We start from the raw sequence: 20,329 nt of genomic DNA, 5'->3' as shown, positions 1-20,329 counted from the left end.
CTTCACGGTTGTTTCTCGCTGGGTGGAAATGAGCCCAGAGGTTCGTGTAGAGTCGTTTTTAACCCCACGGTCCTCCCCTGGTTCACAAAGAAGCCTTTGATATGTGAAAGTTTGTACAGTAGGAGTTACACTGAACTTCTAACTTTCACAGGGGTTGAATAACAGAAGCTATTTAATCTCCTGCCAGTAAGGATGCCGCAAGTTAAAACGATACCCTACTTGTTTTGACAAATATACAAGCCAAAACTAGCAAGCCATTTATCCCAACACATCGTTGCTAGGTGAAAGAACGCAGGTGCCCAAGAAAGTTTCCTTTCATTTTAAATGGTTGGTTTGCTGAACAGAATCCTTCCCATTAATGCAATCATAAAGGTTGTAAAAAAATGCTGCGGGTTTTTCGAGCCTCCAAACCTGTTGCTTATCTTTCATAGTAGTTTTGTTTTAGTTTAGATGAGAGAAACAGTGTGGAAACAGGCCCATTTGGCCTACCGAGTCCCCGCCAATCACCGATGACCCGTTCACACTAGTTCTATGTTATCCCACTTTTGCACACTACAGACCATTTAACAAAGACAATTAACCCACAAACCCGCCCGTCTTTGGAGCGTGTGAGGAAACCGGAGCACCCGGAGAAATCACACGGGCTCACAGAGAGAACGTACAAACTCCGCACAGACAGCACCCGTAGTCAGGATCGAGCCTGGGTCTCTAGCCCTGCAAGGCAGCAACCCTGCGTCACCCATTCTTTTCTTGTGACAAATAAAATAAAAACTATTTGCTTTTACACAATGTCATTAAGTAAATATTCGCTCAACAAGGAAGATCTGTATTGACACAGGAGGGGAGGTAATTACAAGAAAGAGTAAATTTGCATGCCAGTATAAGTTTCTATGCAATTGAGGGAGTGGAGCTTAGGTTACAAGGTTCATTCCCGGGATGGCGGGGACTGTCATATGCTGAAAGAATGGAGCAGCTGGGCTTGTACACTCTGGAGTTTAGAAGGATGAGAGGAGATCTCATTGAAACATATAAAATTGTTAAGGGCTTGGACACACTAGAGGCAGGAAACATGTTCCCGATGTTGGGGGAGTCCAGAACCAGGGGCTACAGTTTAAGAATAAGGAGTAAGCCATTTAGAACAGAGATGAGGAAACACTTTTTCTCACAGAGAGTGGGGAGTCTGTGGAATTCTCAGCCTCAGAGGGCGGTGGAGGCAGGTTCTCTGGACGCTTTCAAGAGAGAGCTAGATAGGGCTCTTAAAAACAACGGAGTCAGGGGATATGGAGAGAAGACAGGAATGGGGTACTGATTGGGGATGACCAGCCATGATCACATTGAATGGCGGTGCTGGCTCGAATTGGAGGAACAGCATCTCTTATTTCGATTGGGCAGCTCAAAGCCCAGTGGTATGAATATTGATTTCTCTAACTGCAAGTAACCCCGGCATTCCCTCTCTCTCTCTCTCTTTACCCCCCCCCCCCCACAGCCAAGTCGCACCAGCTTCTCGTTCTCATCCAGCAAACAGCTGACAATGGCCTGTTTCTTTTATCATCATTACCTTTTTGCATATCTTTCATTCATGTGTTCTATATCTCTTTACATCATGGTCTATATCTCTCGTTTCCCTTTCCCCTGACTCTGAGTCTGAAGAAGGGTCTCGACGCAAAACGTCACCCATTGCTTCTCTCCGGAGATGCTGCCTGTCCCGCTGAGTTACTACGGCTTTTTGTGTCGGTCCTCGGTATAAACCAGCATCTGGAGTTCCTTCTTACACATTGCCCAAAGCAAAGGTACGCACAAGTCCCAGAGAGTTGTCACGGTGTCCTGATCCTACATTTAGCTTTGAACACCGGTTTCGTTCCTCTTACCTCATGTACGTGTCATCATCTTCTGTTCCCCAGCCCCAGTAATTGTTGGAGAAACCATTTATTTTCAAATACTGGTCCTTAGAAAAAGCCACGACCCCTCCAAAATATCCCTTGTACGGCAACCTGTGGGAGGGGAGAGGAGCAGGAGAAATACATATATTAGTTGGCAACTAGTGTAAAAACCTCCAGTGAATCAGGGAGGAATCCCGTCTGTAGCCACGGGCTGACCTGGAAGCTGGAATGCATTTTATAAATAAGTAGACAGAGTAGTGAAAGATTAAACAGAATGTACCGTTTAGCAGTGAACTTACAACCCTCATTTCACAACCCCATGAGAATCAGCGGTAACTCATAGGTTTATGAGTTCCAGGAGCAGGATTAGGCCATTCAGCCCATCAAGTCTCCTCCGTCGTTCAATCATGCAGGAGCTGAGCATCATACTATCCCCTGTCTCCATCAGTGGTGTGGATGTGCAGTTTACCAGGGAGTACAAATACCTTGGAGTGTACCTGGACAGTAAACTGGGCTGGTCCAGGAACGCTGAGGCCCTGTACAAGAAGGGTCATTTTGAGAAGGCTCCGCTCCTTCAACATCTGTAGTGAGATGCTGCAGATGTTCTACCAATCGGTGGTAGCCAGTGCCATCTTCGTTGCCGTGTGCCGGGGTAGCAGGGCGAAGGCTCATCAGGAAGGCTGGCTCGGTCCTGGGGGCGGAGTTGGAGTTGGAGTTGGATTCATGGGGGGTTGGTCTTGGAGGGGAGGATGCTCCTCAAACTGCGGAGCATCTTGGCCAATACAGCTCACCCCCTCTATGACACACTGGTCAACCAGAGGAGCACCTTCAGCAACAGACTGGTTCGACAAAGTGGCAGTACAGAACGCCGCAGGAGATCCTTTTCCCCGTGGCTATCAAACAGTACAACACCTCCTCTTCTGTCGTGGGGTAGACCGACTCACCCCCCTCCCATTTTGTTGAGTCTCATTGTCTGTACTAAGTTCCACCTAGCGGACAGCGAACAATGGCCTGCTTCATTTATCCATTACTTTTTTGCATATCTTTAATGCATTTGTTCGATATCTCTCCACATCACTTTCTAGATCTCTCGTTTCCCTTTCCACTGACTCTCAGTCTGAAGAAGGGTTTCGACCCGAAACGTCACCTATTCCTTTTCTCCAGAGATGCTGTCTGAGTAACTCCAGCTTTTTGTATCTATCTCCCCCTTCCATTGACTCCATTTACACCTCAAGGGCCTGTCCCACTGTCGGCATCGTTGGCTGACGTAGCAGGTCACCGAAATAGTCGAGGCGTGACGACGTATTGGCGCGCCGGCGTCTCCTCAAGTGCGGCAACATCTTTTTTTGTCGCCACTGGATTTTGAGGTTCAAACTCTTCCGGCGCCCCTGATACATCAGTCAATGACGCTATCGGTTCCCGAGAAAATCACCGAGTGGGACAGGCCCTTCACGCTGCCTTGGCAAGGTCACCAGCATAATCAAGGATAGGTTGCATCCCGGCTACTTCCTCTTCTCCCCTCTCCCATCAGGCAAAAAGTACAGAAGTGTGAAAAAACACACCTCCATATTCAGGGACAGTTTCTTCCCAGCTGTTATCAGGCAATTGAACCATCCCACCAACATCTCTAGAGCCGTCCTGAGCTACGATCTACCTCATTGTAGACTCTCTGGTTATCTTAATCGGACTTTACTCGGCACCAAACATTATTCACATTATTATCTTTATCGTGCATCTGTGCACTTTGGATGGCTCGATCACAATCATTTACGGTGAATGCGGGAAAGATTTAATAGGAATCTGAGGGTAGTTTCTTTTGCATAAAGGGTGGTGGGTGTATGGAACGAGCGGCCAGAGGACTATTGAGGCAGGGACTATTGCAACATTTAAGAAACAATTAAACGGGTACACAGACATGACAACTTTAGAGGGATATATGGGCCAAACGGAGGAAGGTGGGACTGGTGTAGACACTGTAAACACTGCCCAGTCCATCATCGGCTCTGACCTTCCTTCCATCGAGGGGATTTATCGCAGTCGCTGCCTCAAAAAGGCTGGCAGTATCATCAAAGCCCCACACCATCCTGGCCACACACTCATCTCCCTGCTACCTTCAGGTAGAAGGTACAGGAGCCTGAAGACTGCAACAACCAGGTTCAGGAATAGCTACTTCCTCACAGCCACCAGGCTATTAAACCTGGCTCGGACAAAACTCTGATTATTAATAACCCATTATCTGTTATTTGCACTTTACCAGTTTATTTATTCATGTGTGTATATATTTATATTATGGTATATGGACACACTGATCTGTTCTGTAGTCAATGCCTACTATGTTCTGTGTGCTGAAGCAAAGCAAGAATTTCATTGTCCTATGCAGGGACACATGACAATAAACTCCCTTGAACTTGAACTTGAACTGTAGTAGATGGGACATGTTGGGTCGGTGTGGGCAGGTTGGGCCTGTTTATCACGCTGTATGACTCTACTGGTCTTTCCACTGACTGGTTAGCACGCGACAGAAGCTTTTCACCGCACCTCGGTACACGTGACTATGAACTAAACCAAACCACCCACCACCCTCACGCAGTCAAACAACATCTCTTGCCTTACGGGCCATTTCACCCACACAATGAGGGTGGGGTGGCTTCCTTTGTTCCATAGATGCTGCCTCACCCGCTGAGTTTCTCCAGCATTTTTGTCTATCCAAAACAGAAGCTGATTTTATCATCCCGCAAACTCGCTGGCACTCATTTCCTGCCCGACCTACTAATTTCGGTCAAACATGTAAATTCTGCACCGCTCCCATTTCTGATCCTCAGAAGCCATCTCTCATGACTCCGATTACACATCCTCTTGTATAATCAATAAATCCTATGTCTGCAGGTGAAACCGGATCTATCGCCCATTCAGCTTCAGTTAATTTGATCCCAGTGCTCGGAAGGGGCAGCTCGCCATGATATTTGAATAATCAAAGAAAAAGATCAAGTTAGCGTGAAGCCACATACAAACTGGAGGAACAGCAGCTCATATTCCACTTGGGTAGCTTACAACCTAATGGCATGAGCAACTCTCCTCTCCGCACCACTATAAATGTAAATGGGATGTCAGGACATTCATATGAAGAAAGACTGGATAGACTCGGCTTGTACTCGCTAGAATTTAGAAGATTGAGGGGGGATCTTATAGAAACGTACAAAATTCTTAAGGGGTTGGACAGGCTAGATGCAGGAAGATTGTTCCCGATGTTGGGGAAGTCCAGAACAAGGGGTCACAGTTTAAGGATAAGGTGAAAATCTTTTAGGACCGGGATGAGGAAAACATTTTTCACACAGGTAGTGGTGAATCTGTGGAATTCTCTGCCACAGAAGGTAGTTGAGGCCAGTTCATTGGCTATATTTAAGAGGGAGTTAGATGTGGCCCTTGTGGCTAAAGGGATCAGGGGGTATGGAGAGAAGGCAGGTACAGGATACTGAGTTGGATGATCAGCCATGATCATATTGAATGGCGGTGCAGGCTAGAAGGGCCGAATGGCCTACTCCTGCACCTATTTTCTACGTTTCTATGTAAATTATCCCGCGTGGGTGTAGGATAGTGGAGATCGCTGGTGGGCACGGACCCGGTGGGCCGAAGGGCCTGTTTCCGAGCTGCAACTCTAAGCTAAACTAAAGTTTGTGGTGCGAGGTGCTTCTGTGATTCTGTACATTCCTCTCTCCACGTACAATGTTCTTGCCCTGTTCCTTTGAGCATTTGAGTGGCTGCGGAATTGGCTGCCATTTTAAACCACATTAAGGGCCTGTCCCACTTACGCGATTTTTTTTCGGCGACTCGCCGGCACCCGTCAACAGTCGCGCACAGCAGGTCGCCGAAAATCTTCAACATGTTGAAAATCCAGCAGCGACCAGAAAAAGGTACGACTCTTTGGGCGGCCACTCGCGGCCGTACCGGCATGTGACGTGGTCGCCCAAAGAGTTAAAGACACAGGTGCCACCATCCACGTGTCTGCAATCTGCTGACGGTACTCTAACAATGCGTCCCTTTAGTGAGCCGATCTCCAGGGGACGGCTCCAGCATTCCACAGCGATTATCCCCTCACAAGAATGTTTAACAACACAAATAGATTCAACCTTGCGCAACTGTGCAGCACGAGGTGTCGAGTTTGTGGAGGCAAACTCTTCACTGAAGACAAACTGCCCTCTCTATAAATATCTAATAAAAGAGCTGTACTGCTCTGGGTGTGGGCCTGGAGAGAACAGGTTTAGAGGCATCTGGGCCAAATGTGGGCGGGGGGGGTCTAGTGCAGAAGGGGCATCTTGATCGGCAAGTTGGGCCGAAGGGACTGTTTCCGTGCAGTATGATTCTATGAGGTGGGGGGAAGGAGACCAAGTCATGCTGCCTCATGCATCCACAGCCATCCTCTACAACAACGAGCCCCTCACCAAGTGGTGACTGTTGGTAAATGCCGGACTACGATGATCCACGACATCACGGTGCGCAGCAGTAGAGTTGCTGCCTTACGGTCCCAGTGGCCCGGGTTCGATCCTGACCACGGGGGCTGCCTGTATGGAGTTTGTACCTTCTCCCCATGACTCCATGCTCTGGTCTACTCCCACATTCCACCGACCTGCAAACCTGTTGGCTAATTGGCTTTAGTTAGAATTGTAAATTGTCTCTAGTGTGTAGGACAGTGTTAGTGTGCGGGGATCGTTGGTCGGCACGGACTCGGTGGGCCGAAGGGCCTGTTTCGGGTTGGAACCCTTCCTCAAACTGAAGAACAGAGGGGGAGGGGGGAGGCGTGGGTGCACACAGAGATAAGTAGCCACATTCAGAGCCCAGTCACGTACCGGTACTTGAATTTGTCCATAGCACAGGCCAAGTGTCGGGGGTTGCTGCCACAGCGGTACAGGTTCTTGTCGTTCTCGGGTATAATGTCGACGTCACTGAATATGAAACAGTCGTAACCGTTCTCTTTCAGCGCTTCCGCAAACCCCACGTTGAGGAGCTTGGCTCGGTTGAACGTGTTGTCACCAGCCTGCAATTAAAGTACAAACAGTTAACGGCAACCGGAGTCGGCGATACCGGTCAAGGGGGCCAGTGGGATGGGGACCAGTGGCGGTCTAACCTCCCGCGCCTTCAAGGTCAGCTGAAGGTGGCACCCCCACTCCCCCTCCCCCACCCCCACAACACGAAGGCTGAAGGGCCGGAGAAGGGAGGGACAGCTCGCTGGCGTAGAGGGGGGGGTGGGGGGGGGGGAGAGGAGGTTGGGACGAGGACAGGGCACCAATATGCAGTCGGGCTTCTGAGAACAAACAGGGACCATCAGGACTCTCGTGGGTACTTTTGAAACTTTGAAGATAAGTAGGGCCGTCCCGTATTAGCCGGGACATCCCGTATATTGGGCTAATTTGGTTTCTCCCATACGGGACCACCCTTGCCCCTGTATTTGACCGCTGCTACTCGGGTTGAGGGGACTGTCGGGTCGGAGCATCACACGCGGGCCAAAACTCCTCAGCTGGCCAGCCGGCTGGACTTTGTGTGCAGTCCAGCACCCGGATCAACTCATTGTCCCGTATTTTGGCCGGTTGTCCCTTATTTGAGAGTGAGAGAGTTGGCGACCTTAAAAGTAAGACACAAAATGCTGGAGTAACTCAGTGGGACAGGCAGCATCATTCTGAACAAGGGTCTCGACCCGAAACGTCACCCATTACTTCTCTCCAGAGATGCTGCCTGTCCCGCTGAGTTACTCCAGTATTTTGTGTCTATCGTCAGTGTAAACCAGCATCTGCAGTTCCTTCCTACACACTTTTGTAACTTTGTCGACTCCAGAGACGTGGCAACTGTTTGTGTACTGTGTGCATAAACAAAGCATTTCACTGCACCCAGGTACATGTGCCAATAAAGTATCAATGAATCTTCAGGAGGAGCTCAAGGAGCCTTTGGCTACCGAGTGATACAGTGTGGAAACAGGCCCTTCGACCCAACTTGCCCACACCGGCCAACATGTCCCAACTACACTAGTCCCACCTGCCTGCACTTGATCCATTTCCCTCCAAACCCGTCCTATCCAGGTACCTGTCTAACTGTTTCTTAAATGTTGGGATAGTCCCTGCCTCAACTACCTCCTCTGCCATCACGTTCCATACACTCACCACCCTTTGTGTGAATAAGTTACCCCTCAGATTCCTATTAACTCGTTTCCCCTTCACCTTAAACCCATGTCCTCTGGTTCTCGATTCACCTACTCTGGGCAAGAGACTCTGTGCCTCTACCCGATCTATTCCTCTCATGATTTTATACACCTCTATAAGATGACACCTCATCCTCCTGCGCTCCAAGGAATAGTCCCAGCCCTCTCAACCTCTCCCTATAGATCATTTTCAGCCCCACTATTTTCCTAACAAATAAACATTGAGAGGCATTCCCATTGGGAAATGTCAACATGTTGTGGGGCAAGCAGGGAACACAGCTGACACACAGTGGAATGGGAACTCACAAAGGGAATCCATCTAAAATGAATCAGAAATAGCATTAAACCAGTCATCAATACTAATCAGATTTCTGCTTCTTCCTAAAGAAGGGAAGGAGGCCTTGTAACATGTGTTGGCAGGTGGGACTAGTATAGATGAGACATTTTGGCCAGTGTGGGCAAGTTGGGGTGAAGGGCCTGTTTCCACACTCTATCATCCTTGTTATTAGTTAAAGTCAGATTCATACAGTGTGGAAACACACCCTTTGGCCCATTTTCCCCGCACCGAACAACATGTCCCATCTACATTAATTCCCGTTTGGCCCATATCCCTCTAAACCTGTCCGGTCCATGAACTGTCCAAATGTTTCTTAAACAAAGCGAAAGTACCTGCCTCAACTACCTTCTCAAGCAGTTTGTTCCATGCACTCACCACCCTTTGTATGGAAAAAGTCACCCTTCAGGTTCCTATTAAATCTTTCCCCCCCTCACAAACCTAAGTCCCCTGCTTCTCGATTCCCCTGCTCTGGGTAAAAGACTTTGTGCGTCTACCCGACCCATTCCTCTCGTGACGTGCCACAACTCTAGAAGATCACCCCTCATCCTCCTGCGCTCCCTGGGATAGAGTCCCAGCCTGCTCAGCCTCTCCCTGTAGCTCAGGCCCTTGAGTCCCGGCAACATCCTCGTAAATTGGCGGGGAGGAAATGACTAATATCATTTGCAAAACAAATTTTCCCCTCAATCCACATTTGTGCAGCAACACAGGAAACATCAATGGGAAACTTTTGGGGAAGAAAAGGGAATAAAAACAGACGGAGTACAAGCGTGTGGACTAATGTCTGATTTATTAACGGGTTAGTCCCTGCTGGAACCAATTGAAAATCTGAAATGTTTGGTTGTCTGGAATTATTCGAACATAATGTCATTTAGACTAGAGTAATGTTATTTAGAGTAAAGCAAGGTTTGGCCTTCTAAAGTGTAGTGCATCATCTGGGGACTGACTTGATTTCATAACACAGTTAAATCCCTCCAGGGGACATATTCCCCCATTAGCTACACTATTACACTGCACAGATTCAAAGCAGATGGCTCCGAGAGATGCATAAACAGGGGCAGCGAGATCTAAAGCACCATGGGTTTGGTTTAGTTTGGAGATACAGTGTGGAAACAGGCCCTTCGGCCGACAGTGTCCTTACCGATCAGCGATCCCCGCACACTAACACTACCCTACACACACTAGGAACAGTTTACCATTTTAGCCAGGCCAATTAACCTACAAGCCTGTATGTCTTTGGAGTGTGGGGGGAAACCGGAGCACCCGGAGAAAACCCACGCAGGTCGCAGGGAGAAGGTACAAACTCCGTACGGACAGCACCCGTAGTCGGGATCAAACCGGGTGTCTGGCGCTGTAAGGCAGCAACTCTACCGCTGTGGCATCGTACCGCCCAACAGGTTATGTTGAACCTGTACAAAAGGCAGCCTAGGCCAGATACGGAGTTCCATCGTGAGGAAGAACGTGAACTTCCCGAGGGAGCGGTCATAAAAGATTTACGACAATGTTCGAGGAATGAGGGATTTTCAGATGGAGAAGCACAAGACTGCAGAAACTGGACTGTTGGATCAAAACACTTACGGGCCTGTCCCACTTAGGCGATTTTTTAGCCAACTACAGGCGACTAGTTGGTTGCCACATGTTCGCCGGTGGTCACTGGGAGTCGTCTCCTCAGTCGCGCAAAACGTCGTAGCGTCTTTCTGGTCGCCGCTAAATTTTCAACATGTTGAAATGTTTCAGCGACAGTGGGTTTGGCGCCAATGAGCGTAGCTCGACTTCTCCTGACGTAGGTGCTGACGCAGGTTGTCGCCGGTTTTTCAGCGACCTGCCACGACTACGACAGTCGCCTAAAAAAAAATCGTCAAGTGGGGCAGGACCATAAGTGCTGGAAGAACTCGGCAGGTCTTAGAATAAAGGGGAGGTCATTTAAGACTGAATGCGAGAAAAAACTTTTTCACCCAAAGAGTTGTGAATTTATGGAATTCCCTGCCACAGAGGGCAGTGGAGGCCAAGTCAACTGGTTGGATTTAAGAGAGAGTTAGATAGAGCTCCAGGGGCTAGTGGAGTCAAGGGATATGGGGAGAAGGCAGGCACGGGTTATTGATAGGAGACGATCAGCCATGATCACAATGAATTGCGGTGCTGGCTCGAAGGGCCGAATGGCCTCCTCCTGCACCTATTTTCTATGTTTCTATGTCAGGCAGCATCCGTGGAGGGAATGATCAGGTGACGTTTCGGCTCGAGACCCTTCTTCGACCTGAAACCTTGTCTGTCCATTCCCTCCACGGATGCTGCCTGACCTGCCGAGGTCTTCCAGCACTTTTATGTTTTGCTGAGAAATTTCATCTATTGGGTGAAACAAGGGCAAAGAAGGCGGCGAGGAGATCTGATGGAGATGTACATCACAGTGACCTGGTTTGGTCATGATAAAGTGCTCCACTTAACAAATGTTTTAGGAAGCAATCAAAGAAAGAAGATCCTCGATTCACTGGAGTGCAATTATGATGTGGAACTCGCGGTTAGCACATCCCGAGCTTCAAGGGAGAATGAAATAAGGCACTTGAACGATAATAACTTGCAGGTTTAATAGATGAAAGAACGCAGAGGAATAGAATGGATAGGATGCTCTGCTTGGAGGTAGCACGGGGTCAATGGACAGAATGGCCTCCTCTGAACCACAACAATTCTACAATTCTGTGAATCAAGTTATTAGGCCAGCTGGTCCTTGCTAGCTTCCGAATCAGCTTCGTCCCACCCAGCTCCTCTTAGAAACAGGCCTTCCAGGGTCCTTTAACAAACAGAGTGTCAGGGGTTGTGGGGAGAAGGCAGGAGAATGGGGTTGAGAGGGAAAGTTAGATCAGCCATGTTTGAATGGCGGAGTAGACTTGATGGGCCAAATCTGGTGCTACAACTTATGAACTTTGAGCCCACCGAGTCCAGGCCGACCAGCGACCACCCATACACTAGTTCTATCCGACATAACTACAGAAGGCAATGAACCTACAAACCTGCACGTCTTTGGAGTGTGGGAGGAAACTGGAGCACCCAGGGGAAACCCACGCCAGTCACGTACAAACTCCACACAGACAGCCTCCGTAGTCACGATCGAAGCCGGGTCTCTGGCGCTGTACGGCAGCAACCCTACCGCTGCGCCACCGTGCCGCCCTTAACTCTCCTTAAGTCTGTCCAAATGACTACCTATTCTTTATGAACTGGTTACGCATCTTGTTTCCCGTTACATCACTTTGGATAAATTCCTCCTTAAACAGTTCGACATTATTCTCAAGCCAAAATGGGTTAATGTGATCTTACATCAGGCAGTGCTGGTCAGTGATGATCAAGGAGCGCTGATCTAGATATTTGCGGGCAACATTATAGGAGATAATTATCAAGAGAATGATATTTGGTCCATTTTAAATCTTTATCTGCAATATCCTACAATCTCTCCCTGGATACCCATGTATCATAAAGGGTCCCTGAGATTTTTGCCTCCATTCTTTGAATTGGAAATGCATTGGCTTTGGTCACGAAGGGAATCTCTCCTGATATCAGGCATAAATGTGCCTTTGGGGGTAGTTTACCCTGTACTACCTTATCCTGCTTGCAATTCAATTTTTTTTAATTCCCTTTTTCATAGCAGCCAGAGGAAAATAATCCTACAGATGGTATGCTTGCCTTCATTGGTCAGGGCATTGAGGACAAGAGTCCTTCTGCAGTTGTACAGAGCCCTAGTGAGACCAAACCTGGAGTATTGTGTGCAGGTTTGGTCTCCAAATTTGAGGAAGGACATTCTTGCTATTGAGGGAGTGCAGCGTAGGTTTACATGGTTAAATCCCGGGATGACGGGACTATCATATGTTGATAGAATGGAGCGGCTGGGCTTGTATACTCTGGAATTTAGAAGGATGAGAGGGGATCTTATTGAAACATATAAGATTATTAAGGGATTGGACCCGCTCGAGACAGGAAACATGTTCCCGATGTTGGGAGAGTCCAGAAACAGGGGCCGCAGTTTAAGAATAAGAGGTAGGCCATTTAGAATGGAGATGAGAAAAAACGTTTTCACCCAGAGAGTTGTGAATCTGTGGAATTCTCTGCCTCAGAAGTATATAATATTATGAGAGATGTAGACAGTATAGACAATCAGAACCTTTTCCCCCCCAGGGTGGAAATGTCAAGGACTACAGGGCATGGGTTTAAGGTGAGAGAAACAACGTTTCTTGTGCAGCACTAGTTTTGTTTTTTTTTAAAACAGAGGCTGGTGTGTGTCTGGAACACGCTGCCAGGAGTGGTGATGAAGGTCAATGCGATAATGGCGTTACAGAGGCTTTTAGATAGCCACTTGGAAATGAAGAGACTGGGATCACGTCCAGGCAGATGAGATAAGTTTATCTTGGAGAGCTGCTGCCTTACAGCGCCAGAGAGTCGGGTTCAATAATGACTTTGGGTGCGGTCTGTGGGTGGAGTTTGTACATTTTTCTGTGAACAAGTGGGTTTCCTCCCACATCCCAAAGATACATGGGTTTGTAGGTTAATTGGCCTCTGAAACATTGCTCAGATGAGAAAGTGGAATAACATAGAACTAGTGTGAATGGGGGATCAATGGTCGGCGTGGACATGGTGGGCATGCTGCACCTCGAACATAAATACATAAATAATAAACAAGCTAATAATAAATAGATAGACGGGCACAGACAGGCAGACAGACACAAAAAATAAACAGATAGTTAGACAGACAGACAGACAGACAGATAGAGATAGAAGATAGACAGAGACAGTCAGACAGATAAGTAAATAAATAGATAACTAAATGTGCTTGGGGGGTAGACGGTGCAGTGTGGTACCTGCTCAATGATGAAGATGCCGTACTCTCCCTGCTGCCGGCGCAGGATGGGCAGCAGGTAGTAGAGCCAGTGCCGCAGGTGGTGGTCTCGGTTGCGGAAGGGAATGATGATGGCAATGCGCTGCAAGGGCTCGCAGTCCTTCGGCTTGTAGCGCCCGCCGAGCGTCACGTACGGGTTCAGCTCCCCAATCTCTTCCAGCGACTGCTCCTGGTCAAAGGTGATCCTCAGAGGTCCAACTGTTAACCGGGAGAGGCCTCGATTAATCGCGTCCACACGGGAAACACGGGAGAACAGCACCCGCTGCGCGGCGCAGCTCACAAACACTGCAAACCCTGTCTCACTGAGTGAACTGCAGTGGTCTCTCAGGCCCCACAGACACCAGCCAGTGCAGTGAGCCATTAATGTGTTGTCAGTTGTTAAACAGTGGCGCAGCCCCTTGCCTTTGTCCGCTATCTCACATCACTCAGGGACGGTCCTCAGAGATATTGCGGACAGCAAATCGAAGATAGACACAAAATGCTGGAGCAACTCAGCGGGACAGGCAGCATCTCTGGAGAGAGGGAATGGGTCGAGACCCTTCCTCAGATAAACCTTTTGCAGACAGCGACATCGTTTCTGAGCAGCTGTCACACAGGAGATGTACCAGTGCAAATCTACAAACAGCAATGAACTAAATAACTCTGGTATCAGACTCTCTTTTGTCATAGAGTGATGCAGTGTGGAAACAGGCCCGTCAGCCCAACTTGCCCACAATGACCAACATGTCCCGTCTACACTCGTCCCACCTGCCTGCGTTTGGCCCATATCCCTCTAAACCTGTCCTATCCATGCACCTTTCTTAAATGTTGCATTAATACCTGCCTCAACCACCTCCTCTGGCAGCTCGTTCCATACACTCACCACCCTCTGTGTGAGAGTGTTACCCCTGAGGTTCCTATTAAATCTTTTACTCCTCACCTTAAACCTATCTTTAATCGGACTTTACCTTGCACTAAACGTTATCCCCTTTATCATGTATCTGTACACTGTAATCATGTATTGTCGTTCCGCTGACTGGATAGCACGCAACAAAAAAGCTTTTCACTGTACCTCAGTACACGTGACAATAATAAACTAAACTAAACTGTGAGGTTCATCTGATACCATCGTTGCTAATTAGAGCAAATTCTTGTTCTGTGTTTAAATGTATTTATTCAAGTGGTGAGAGAGACAAAGTTTGAAGGAGATGCGTGGGGCAAATTCTTTTTTGGAGGGAGTGGCGGGGGCTGGAATGTGGTGTCCACAACGACCAACATGTCCCATCCCAATTTGAGGAAGGACATTCTTGCTATTGAGGGAGTGCAGTGTAGGTTCACAAGGTTAATTCCCGGGATGGCGGGACTGTCATATGTTGAAAGAATGGAGCGACTGGGCTTGTATACACTGGAATTTAGAAGGATGAGAGGATATCTTATTGAAACACATAAGATTATTAAGGGATTGGACACGCTAGAGGCAGGAGACATGTTCCCGGATGTTGGGGGAGTCCAGAACCAGGGGCCACAGTTTAAAAATAAGGGGTAGGCCATTTAGAATGGAGATGAGGAAGAACTTTTTCACCCAGAGAGTTGTAAATTTGTGGAATTCTCTGCCTCAGAAGGCAGTGGAGGCCGGTGCTCTGGATGCATCCAAGAGAGAGTTAGATAGAGCTCTTAAAGATAGCGGAGTCAAGGATATCGGGAAAAGGCAGGAATGGGGTACTGATTGTGGATGATCAGCCATGATCATAGTGAATGGCTGTGCTGGCTCGATGCAATACTCCTGCAACTATTGTCTATGTATCGAGGGACAACTTACAATTTTTACCGAAGCCAATTAACATTCAAACTTGTCCGTCTTTGGAGTGTGGGAGGCAACTGGAGCACCCGGAGAAAACCCACGAGGTCACAGGTAGAACGTACAAACTCCATACAGACAGCACCCATAGTCAGGAACCCGGATCTCTGGCGCTGTGAGGCATTTATCTCGAACGCAGCACCGCTAATAAAAATAAAAAGAACCTTTGGCCCATTCCTCCCATTGCTTACCAAGTTCCGGTGGATCAACTGGGCACTTCGCCAACTGGTCGGCTTTGGAAGTTTCGATGACCACTGTCGCATTGCTTGCGGTTGGAAGAGAATCTGCTGGGAGAGAAAATGAAATGCAAGTTCAACCATCTAAGAAGAGGAACATTTATCAGGGTTTTAGCAACTGGAGTTTGTAAAAGATCAGGGTTTGGAACCCTCCCCGCCCCCGCCACATCTGAGCAGTGTATTGATACAAGACTAAGGGGAACTTTCTGCTTTGACCAGGTACATGAAATGAACCCTTAAAATTAAACATTCTGAGGAAGAGTCCAGAGCTGAAACTTTGACCATCCATTCCCTTCCTATTTACCCTCTAAGCAGCCATGTATTTTGATCACTGTAATGCATAAGCCACCACCCTGGCCCCACTCTCATTTCACTCCTGCCATCAGGTGCAAGGTGAAAACTCCAGATTCAGGAGCAGCTTCTTACCTGCAACCATCAGGCTATTAAACACCAAAGGTAGACACATTAGACAATAGGTGCAGGAGTAGGCCATTCGGCCCCTCGAGCCAGCACCGCCATTCAATGTGATCATGGCCGATCATCCACAATCAGTACCCCGTTCCTGCCTTCTCCCCATATCCCTTGACTCCACTATCTCTAAGAGCCCTATCTAGCGCTCTCTTGAAAGCATCCAGAGAACCTGCCTCCACCGCCCTCTGAGGTAGAGAATTCCACAGACTCACAACTCTCTGTGCGAAAAAGTTTTTTCCTCGTCTCCGTTCAAAATGGCTTAGCCCTTATTCTTAAACCATAGCCCCTGGTTCTGGACTCCCCCAACATCAGGACCATGTTTCCTGCCTCAGGCGTGTCCAAACCCTTGATAATCGTTTATGTTTCAATAAGACAAAGTGCTGGAGTAACACAACGGGTCAGGCAGTACCTCTGGGGAAAAGGGATGGATGACGTTTCGGGTCGGGACCATTCTTCATGCTATTAAAGACCACAAACTCCAAATAGGCTCCAAACTACCTTGCCTCGGGGGCATTGTTTTTGCCTTTGGCTATTATTGTTTGATTGCTTTTCAAAAGTTATTTTATATATATATATATATAAACACACACACACACACGCATATAAATATACACACATACACATCCTGGGAATTCCTGCTCAAAGTGGAGAAGGAAGGTTTAGTTCATTACATCATGGCACAACTAACTCACAGCCTCAGCAACGCAGGTTCAATCCTGTCCTGCGCTGCTGTCTGCACGGAGTTTGCACGTTTTCCACCACCATGTGCTTCCCCCGGGTAACTCCGATTTCCTCTCACGTCCCAAAGACAACACATCTCGAGGTGTTAATTGTCTTTCCTGCACGTTGCCCCTTGTGTGGTTGAGTGGTCGGGAAAGCGTGGGGATTTTTAATGAGAGCGAACAGGTTGCTAGGAAATAAACGGGCGTTGGAACTGCTTGGAGAGGCAGCGCAAGGCCCAGTGAGCAAAATCCCTTCCAAGTCGAAAGAGAGTCTCCAGTCCATGCGTAATGAGCACAAGGAAAGTCCAGCTAAAATTAGAGAAGTTATGCAAAGTTCTTTATTTCAAAATGAAACCTTATTTAGAATAAAAAAAGATATATAGTGGTCGATTTTGCGTTGTCAAATACGGACTTTAAAAAAATCAGTATTTAACGACACAAAATCGTAACCCGTATTCTTATTGGATTTCCGTACAAAATACGGAAATCCTTTTGCTCCCCCCCTCATTTCAAAACTGTTGTTCCGATCGGAACAGATGCGATAAAATCAGACTAGTTTGCAGGGATGATATACACAACAAAAACCCTTTGTGCATTCGCAGTGTCTATATATTCATAGTATCATGCTCAGTGCTGTTCATGGCTATTTAAGTTGAGAGGGGCAAAGTTCAAAGGAGATGAGCAGGGCGAGTTATTATTCACACAGAGTTTAGTCTATTTTAGTCTCGTTTAGTTTAGAGATACAGCAGTGAAACAGGCCCTTTGGCCCACGCCGACCATCGATCACCCGTTCACACAAGTTATCCCATTACGCAATATACAGAGGCCAATTAACCTACAAACCCGCACGTCTTTGGAACGTGGGAGGAAACCGGAGCACCCGGAGAAAACCCACGCGGTCCCGGGGAGAACGTTCAAATTCCACAGGCAGCACCTGAGGTCAGTATCGAACGCGGGTCAGTGCCGTTGTGAGGCAGCAGCTCTACCGCTGCGCCATCGTGCCCCAGAGGGTGGCGAGTGCAAGGGGGTGGTGGTCGAAGCAAATCCCATGGTGTTTTAGAGACTCTTGGGTCGATTTATGGATATGCGGGGAATGGAGGGATATGTAGTGTGTGCAGGTATATAAAAGATGGTCTTGGAATCAAGTTCGGCATAGACATTGTGAGCCGTTACTGTGTTGTACTGTTCTATGCTCTGTCTTTAAAGGTATGCATGTGCCCCCCACGGGTATTTGACGGGTGTCCCCACCAGATTCTTCCCCTCAATGTCCAGCAGTGGACTGTGGTCCTCCCCCAATTTCATAGACTACCCATCCCTTGTCCATCTTGTCAAGCTCTTCCTGTGACAAAGCAACTCTGCCTCAACAGTCTCGACAAAATTACAGCGAGTTCAATCCTGTGTCCAGGGACTTGCGCAAAAAGACCCAAGCAGTCTATCCAGGTGAGGCAGAGGTTTTCCTGCACCTCCCCCAACCTCATCTATTGCATCCGCTGCTCTAGGTGTCAACTGCTCTACATCGGTGAGACCAAGCGCAGGCTTGGCGATCGCTTCGCCCAACACCTCCGCACAGTTCGTCTTGATCTCCCGGTGGCTCAACACTTCAACACCCCCTCCCATTCCGAATTTGACAAGGCAGCACTCTCTACCTATCAATGCAGAGAAGGGTCCCGACCAGAAACGTCACCCACCCATGCTCTCAAGAGATGTTGCCTGACCCGTTGAGTTACTCCAGCGCCGTGTGTGTGTGTGTTTTTGTTTTTTTTGTGGAAAGGGAAATAGCTGGAAGTGGCTTCAGGGAGGCCGAGCATGGTACACTTTGATCGGTTCGTACCAGCCTCGGTAGCCGTGCCCATTTCCGAGACTGAATTTTTTTTAAAAAGCAAACCCTCTCAGCTCCTGCCCTTCACCAGCGGTGCTGCTGCCCTTCACCGGCAGCCTGCTGCTAAACACAGTGTTACACACCAACCCTGCCCAGCTCCTCTTGCGCTTCTAGTGGCTGAAGCAGAGTCCAAACACCCAGGGCCTCTGGCTCACTGGCGTTCCATTTAAAAAGACAGACTGCTTGGAAAGGCTGCACGACGTGCCAAGGAATTAAGTCAAAGGATTACACCCGCATTTTCTTACTGCCAGGAAAAGAACGTGACCTCAAAGGCTTTGAGCAAACATAGCTATCAAGGTTCTGTTGCAGATTCAGGCACCGATGCCTCTGAACCACATGCCTTAGGTAAGGCAGCAGCTTTAACAAAAACACAGTTTGGCATAGCTGTGCCTCTTAATTGCCTCGTTATTCCCTTTCCCCCCCCAAGGTGCATAACATGTTAGATTCGTTTTTCAGTTTTAGAGATACAGCGTGGAAACAGGACCTTCGGCACACCGAGGCTGCGCCAATCAGTGACCCCTGTACACTAGCACTGTCCTACACACACACACACACAAGGGACAATTTACAGTTTTTATTGAAGCCAATTAACCTACAAACCTGCACGTCCTTGAAGTGTGGAAGGAAAACGGAGCGCCCGGGGAAATCCCACGAGAGAACGTGCAACCTCCGTACAGACAGCACCCGTAGTCGGGATCGAACCAGTGTCTCTTGTGCTGTAAAGGTACTGTGCCACTTAGGCGACTGCCAGGACTGGGTTTAATGGAATTCACCTACGACACCCAGCGACGACCTACGACATCAAAAATTGTCGCCGAATATTTTTCAACATGTTGAAAATTTTTTGGCAGTCGCCTGTAGTCGCCTAAGCGAGACTGGCCCATAACTCCGCAACTCTGGGGGAAGTCTGTACGGCAGCTTAATGGTTTAAGTTACTGGGACTAGGACCCAGGCACATTGAGGCAGGAGACTTAATCCCACCAGAGAAGCTGTGGAATTTAGTGGTAGAGCATCAAACTGTACGGCACAGAAACAGGTGCTTCAGCCCACCGAGTCTATGAAAATCATCAAGCACTTCCTTACGTTAATAAAAGATACAAAGTGCTGGAGTAACTCAGCAGGTCAGGTGGTATATCTGGAGAGCATGGATAGGTGACGCAAAGTGCTGGAGTAACTCAGCGGATGAGGCAGCATCTATGGAGAGAAGGAATGGGTGACATTTTGGGTCGAGACCAAGGAAATAGGCAATGTTTCGGGCCGAAACCCTTCCGGGTTTCGGCCCGAAACGTTGCCTATTTCCTTGGTCTCGACCCGAAACATCACCCATTCCTTCTCTCCATAGATGCTGCCCCACCCGCTGAGTTACTCCAGCGTTTTTTGTCTACCTTCGATTTTATCCAGCATCTGCAGTTCTTTCTCACACACACAAAGAAGCGATGTATCATTTGAACTGAGGTCCGTCATTGTGGGATCTCGATGGAGCATGTTGGCGGCCAAAATCAGCTGTGAAATGCTGTGGGATGTATGGGGTCATGAAAGATCCTTTGCAAGTACCATTTCTTCCCTTATGTGTCTTGTTCACAGAGGCTTCACACTGGCACCAGGCAAGAATGAAAAGGCTGAATTTGCCAGTCAATTGCTTCATTCAGAGAGACACAAGGAACTGCAGATGCTTAGTTTAGTTTAGTTCAGAGATGCAGCGTGGAAACAGGGCCCTCGGCCCACCGAGTTCGTACCGACCAGCGATCCCCGCACATTAACACCCTCCAACACACACTAGGGACAATTTGACATTTATACCAAGCCAATTGACCTATAAACCTGTACATCCTTGTCGTGCGGGAGGGAACTGAAAATCTCCGGGAAAAACCCACACGGTCACGGGGATTCCGTACAGACATCAC

The 20,329-nt window shown here is 48.2% G+C and overlaps 1 protein-coding gene across 3 annotated transcripts in view; it reads right to left on the bottom strand.

Moving 5' to 3' along the window:
- LOC129711099 (beta-1,4-galactosyltransferase 2-like) overlaps positions 1–20,329 on the bottom strand; it is a 43,180-nt gene that overhangs the window by 9,370 nt on the left and 13,481 nt on the right. For 2 of the 3 annotated variants that reach the window (XM_055658491.1, XM_055658493.1), the window contains exons 2-5: positions 15,309–15,404; positions 13,243–13,478; positions 6,725–6,912; positions 1,869–1,991 (exon numbers count right to left, since the gene is read on the bottom strand). In XM_055658491.1, coding sequence (XP_055514466.1) covers positions 1,869–1,991; positions 6,725–6,912; positions 13,243–13,478; positions 15,309–15,404 — 643 coding nt within the window. The remainder of the gene's footprint in view (positions 1–1,868; positions 1,992–6,724; positions 6,913–13,242; positions 13,479–15,308; positions 15,405–20,329) is intronic. The other variant, XM_055658494.1, reaches the window with a different exon arrangement.

This window comes from Leucoraja erinacea, chromosome 29 (genome assembly GCF_028641065.1).
Source record: "Leucoraja erinacea ecotype New England chromosome 29, Leri_hhj_1, whole genome shotgun sequence".
Classification (NCBI taxonomy): Eukaryota; Metazoa; Chordata; class Chondrichthyes; order Rajiformes; family Rajidae; genus Leucoraja; species Leucoraja erinaceus.
This window is presented reverse-complemented; position numbering and strand designations above follow the sequence as displayed.